This window comes from Alosa pseudoharengus, unplaced genomic scaffold (assembly GCF_046254945.1).
Source record: "Alosa pseudoharengus isolate Yale_2024_CS ecotype anadromous, Long Island Sound unplaced genomic scaffold, YU_APseudo_1.1 YU_APseudo_1.1_scf_21, whole genome shotgun sequence".
NCBI lineage: Eukaryota > Metazoa > Chordata > Actinopteri > Clupeiformes > Clupeidae > Alosa > Alosa pseudoharengus.
Genome location: NW_027468674.1, coordinates 12,054,771 through 12,060,770, shown reverse-complemented (window position 1 = coordinate 12,060,770; position 6,000 = coordinate 12,054,771). Strand labels below are relative to the sequence as shown.

The following is a 6,000-nucleotide window of genomic DNA, read 5'->3' as shown; positions in this document are numbered from 1 at the left end:
TGGAGTGCTGTCCTATTTGTTATTAGTTTGTTGAAGGCTCAGCTCCCAAGTCTCAATTGGCTGGGGCACCTGCGCCATACGCCGGCGAGCCGGGTTCGATTCCCGCCTGTGGTTCTTTCCGGATCCCACCCCTGCTCTCTCTCCCATTCGCTTCCTGTCACTCTCCACTGTCCTATCATTAAAGGCATAAAAGCCCCCCCCCCCAAAAAAAAAAAAAATAATAATATATAATAAGTAAGGTCTGTGAGCAGTGACTTACCATGAGTTTCTCTGCGTCTGCTCGGACTTTAAGAAGCTCTGTGATGGCGTCCACGAAGCCCTGGTGGTGGAAGTTGCACATCTTCTCGATCTCACGGTCGTGGTTGCGTATCCTGGCATCCAGCTTCTCCATGAAGCGCTTGTGGGCGTTGGGCTGGTCATCGTAGACAGATCTGGAAAAAAAAGAGGCGGTGTGAGCCATTACAATATATCATAATATTGTAACGTTCTGTGCCAATGAAGAGACAGTTTATCATTAACCCGGTTTAATGTTGACTGTTGTCGGCCACAGCCACGCCACAAGAACACACTTTTACACTCACGTATAGGAGCTCCAACTCACACACACCTCCTCGTAATCTCCACTACCTTTTTCCCCCCAAAACTACACACATTAGACCAGAAGGGGGTGGTACCCTAACCCTGGCCCAGGTAACAGAGCCTATCAGAACCATATAACACAGTAACAATGCTCACATACTTTTAGGAACTTAGACACACTATAATATTATCTTGACATTTATGTGTTAGTTTGGTATGTGTTGATAACTCAGCAGGTGTTATAATTTTTTTTACCAAAACAAAGCTTTATGGGTTGTTGTTATACCATAAAAAAATGGATCGCAAACTTTTTACAATGAGTACCACCTGAGAAAACAATTGGCTCACCAAGTATGAATGGCATTAAAATACAGTAGAGTAGGCCAGAGTATGAGAGTAGACTAGTATGTACATTGTACATACTAGTTTGCATCATTTTTATTTTTAAGAAAGACAAACACTAGTTTAAATTTAACTTCAGTGATTGTGTGGAACCTGCATTGTGTTGACCGCAGGGCTCAGGCCTGCACTTGCCCAGACTCGAACCCTGCAATTTGCAGCACCTTTTTGCAATTTTACACTATGTAATTTTTTTCACCTTAATATAACGAATTTGATGATTCTATTAGGCGAATCGTTCACCTAGCATAGCTATGCCGCATAGACGTAGCGACTCACTACCGAGAAAACCAGCCATGCAACTTCAAGAACGGCGGTCCGACAAATCTCGTGAGAATCATGAAACATTACCTTGTCAGTAGATATAGCTTTTTGGGGATAGTTTTTGCTTGTTGTTAATACCTCACCTCCATAACAAAAGCATGTACAGCAGGGGTAAGTCATGAGAAGTTTGCTATTTATAACAGCAGAGTAAAATATAAATATATCGAGGGAGAGGGAGCTCTACAGTTGCCAAAAATACCTAAACCTGCAGCTCATTGATGACCATGTGGGTTATCTCTGAGTAACGGTTCTTCCACCATCAACCAATCAGCGTGCATCAGTGTTGCGCGGTCTGCCCGAAATTAAGCGGTCACCCGCGGTTATAAGTCATAAACAAAATATTTTAATGATATTCGGGTCATTTGCGGGCGGGTCAGTTAAAAATATTGAAATATATATTTTCTACAAATAGGCCTACTTAAAATATCACGAGAAGGCTAGCATCAATACAGTAAAGCATCAATACAGTAAAGTCAACAGTAAAGAAGCTGAAGACGCAAGTTAAAATAATAAAGACACCCCTTCAGGAAAAGTGATATAGGCTATGGGAAATATTGGGAAAAGTTCTTAAAGAAGTTGACAGTAGTCGTAGTGGTAGTAGTAGTGGTCTATGTAGGCCTACTTCTTGCGAAGCCATTTAAAAGTATGACAGCCAAAACGGGCAGCCTGCAGGAATAAATGTTATGGCACAGACTACACAGCCATATCTACCGGTATGTATAGGTTCGCGCATGCATAAAAGTTACCTTAGTTCGTTGTGTTCGTGACTTTAAACAGTGGATGCGCTTTAGTAAAGCTTTGTTCTTCATTCAGCATTATAAACCAGTTCTTACGCTAACGTTTTGACCAGCAATGTATCTCTCTTGCCTACCTTGCCTCACCATTTCTGTTTTCGAAAGAAAGATGTAGCCTATGTCCATGGCCTTCAAATCTTTCCTAGTGTTCTAATCCTTGGTGGTTGCGTGCGTGCTTGCGCTCTTATTCTCATTCTCTCTCCTGCGCAAACATTATGTCCTGCATGCCTACTGCGTGTAGTTCTACTGCATAAAGTTTCGCAAATAAATTAGTTTGTTTTACAGAAATGGCCTACTGTCACACTGCATGCAGGCTATAACCAAAAGCACACATTTTGTAAATAAGCGGGTCGGATCGCGGGTCGGGTATAATTTTGTCCTAATTAATATTCGCGGTCCGAGTTGCGGTCGGGTTGATTAAAATATCGGGCGACCGCGGCTTGTGACCAAACCTGCGCAACACTGGCGTGCATAATTTCTGAGCCAATCACTGAGCTCATTGATGGCCATGTGGGTTATCTCTGAGTAACGGTTCTTCCACCATCAACCAATCAGAGTGCATGTATCATTTCTGAGCCAATCACTGAGCTCATTGATGGCCATGTGGGTTATCTCTGAGTAATGGTTCTTCCACCATCAACCAATCAGAGTGCATGTATCATTTCTGAGCCAATCACTGAGCTCATTGATGGCCATGTGGGTTATCTCTGAGGGCCCCTGAGTGACAGCTCTCTGGCTCTGGCCCCGGCGTCCGAACAGGTGCTGTGTGCTTCACACTGAGGCGCAACATGACAACCAAGCATGAAAACTCTCTCTCTCACTCACTCACTCACTCACTCACTCACTCACTCACTCACTCACTCACTCACTCACTCACTCACTCACTCACTCACTCACTCACTCACTCACTCACTCACTCACTCACTCACTCACTCACTCACTCACTCACTCACTCACTCACTCACTCACTCACTCACTCACTCACTCACTCACTCACTCACTCACTCACTCACTCACTCACTCACTCACTCACTCACTCACTCACTCACTCACTCACTCACTCACTCACTCACTCACTCACTCACTCACTCACTCACTCACTCACTCACTCACTCACTCACTCACTCACTCACTCACTCACTCACTCACTCACTCACTCACTCACTCACTCACTCACTCACTCACTCACTCACTCACTCACTCACTCACTCACTCACTCACTCACTCACTCACTCACTCACTCACTCACTCACTCACTCACTCACTCACTCACTCACTCACTCACTCACTCACTCACTCACTCACTCACTCACTCACTCACTCACTCACTCACTCACTCACTCACTCACTCACTCACTCACTCACTCACTCACTCACTCACTCACTCACTCACTCACTCACTCACTCACTCACTCACTCACTCACTCACTCACTCACTCACTCACTCACTCACTCACTCACTCACTCACTCACTCACTCACTCACTCACTCACTCACTCACTCACTCACTCACTCACTCACTCACTCACTCACTCACTCACTCACTCACTCACTCACTCACTCACTCACTCACTCACTCACTCACTCACTCACTCACTCACTCACTCACTCACTCACTCACTCACTCACTCACTCACTCACTCACTCACTCACTCACTCACTCACTCACTCACTCACTCACTCACTCACTCACTCACTCACTCACTCACTCACTCACTCACTCACTCACTCACTCACTCACTCACTCACTCACTCACTCACTCACTCACTCACTCACTCACTCACTCACTCACTCACTCACTCACTCACTCACTCACTCACTCACTCACTCACTCACTCACTCACTCACTCACTCACTCACTCACTCACTCACTCACTCACTCACTCACTCACTCACTCACTCACTCACTCACTCACTCACTCACTCACTCACTCACTCACTCACTCACTCACTCACTCACTCACTCACTCACTCACTCACTCACTCACTCACTCACTCACTCACTCACTCACTCACTCACTCACTCACTCACTCACTCACTCACTCACTCACTCACTCACTCACTCACTCACTCACTCACTCACTCACTCACTCACTCACTCACTCACTCACTCACTCACTCACTCACTCACTCACTCACTCACTCACTCACTCACTCACTCACTCACTCACTCACTCACTCACTCACTCACTCACTCACTCACTCACTCACTCACTCACTCACTCACTCACTCACTCACTCACTCACTCACTCACTCACTCACTCACTCACTCACTCACTCACTCACTCACTCACTCACTCACTCACTCACTCACTCACTCACTCACTCACTCACTCACTCACTCACTCACTCACTCACTCACTCACTCACTCACTCACTCACTCACTCACTCACTCACTCACTCACTCACTCTCTCTCTCTCTCTCTCTCTCTCTCTCTCTCTCTCTCTCTCTCTCTGATTGGACGAGCGTTTCTGAGAGTGAGTGTGCGTGCGGACCTTTGTCCGGCTGAGTGATTCTCTTTCTATCTGTTTATTCTTCTATTTTCTTTATAATTTATGTTTAGTTGTTTTGTTTTGTCCTTAGTTTGATAAGTGTTGTATTTATAGTAATTATTAGGTCCGCAACCAGCGGTTTGGGCGCTGGTTAGCGTGGCAAACATGGAGAGAATGGCGTTTGATAATTTAAGTCGGCGCCATGCCATTAAAATCCCTGTAAACTTGGATATCTCTGTTGAGGAATGTGGTCTAGCTGTTGGCGCTATTGTAGGACATGATAGTATTGTTTCAGCTTCTAGAATGAATGGTTCAGTGGTTATTTTTCTTGATAGTTTTACTAAAGTCAGTGAAATTATCAGCACAGGTATTAACATAGATGGAAATCTGGTCAATGTTCTACCACTCGTTACTCCTTCAAGACGTGTACTTTTGTCCAATGTACCGCCGTTCATTAGTGATGAGATAATCTGCCGTGAATTGGCACGATATGGGCAAATAGTATCCTCAGTTAAAAAGATCCCGCTTGGATGTAAATCCCCTTTACTGAAACATGTCGTGTCTTTCAGGAGACATGTGTATATGATCCTTAAAGATTATACAAGCGATCTCAATGTCGCTTTCAAATTTAAAATTGATCAGTTTGATTACACGATCTTCGCCACTACTGAGACTATGAAATGTTTTCATTGTGGAAAGGAAGGGCATCTTATTCGTGCTTGCCCTGAGAAAAAGGAAAGCAGGCCCACAGTAGGCACCCCGGCCGCAAGTACAAATGAACAGTCAGAAACGGAGCCTGGAGGAGTAGGCCTAAGAGAAGCGTCGGAGAATGAGGTTTCAGCGGCAGGGCCGTCTGGCAAACAAAATGAACAAAAAGAACCAGAACAAAACGACACAAAAGGTAAGGAAGTTTTGGGTATGGGGTGTAGCACAGTGTCTGATGAGATTTCTACTAATCAGAGTGTAAACACGCAAGTTTTGGAAAGTGAAGAAGCGTGTGGGAATAAGTTGCTAGAAATTCCCACGGTAAATGAAGCGACTGCTGTTGTGGTAGCAGAGGCCGTATTGGAGGGATTGGACGATGAGGAAGGAATGGACACAAATGTGAAGTTTAAATTCCCTATGGTGAAAAGAAAAATAGATACTCTTAGTCGCACTAGAGCAGCTAAGAAAGTTGCAGTCTCTGCCCAAGCTGACTTAATTGAATCTGAGTACGATTCTACTGACTCTTGCTCAACGTCACAACAGCATGTATTTAGGGCTTTCTATACCTTAGATGCCATTAAAGATTTTCTAAAACGCACCAAAAATACTAAACGAGTACGAGTGGAGAATTATTTTCCAGATACCATGGGCTTTGTTGACTCAGTGCAACATTTTAGGAATAATCCAGGAAATGAGGGGTTT

The 6,000-nt window shown here is 44.6% G+C and overlaps 1 protein-coding gene across 2 annotated transcripts in view; it reads right to left on the bottom strand.

The window, feature by feature from the left end:
• The window catches only part of exoc6 (exocyst complex component 6), an 83,132-nt gene that overhangs the window by 54,889 nt on the left and 22,243 nt on the right, over nucleotides 1-6,000 (bottom strand). For both annotated transcript variants that reach the window (XM_076297894.1, XM_076297893.1), the window contains exon 2: nucleotides 260-431. In XM_076297894.1, coding sequence (XP_076154009.1) covers nucleotides 260-431 — 172 coding nt within the window. The remainder of the gene's footprint in view (nucleotides 1-259; nucleotides 432-6,000) is intronic.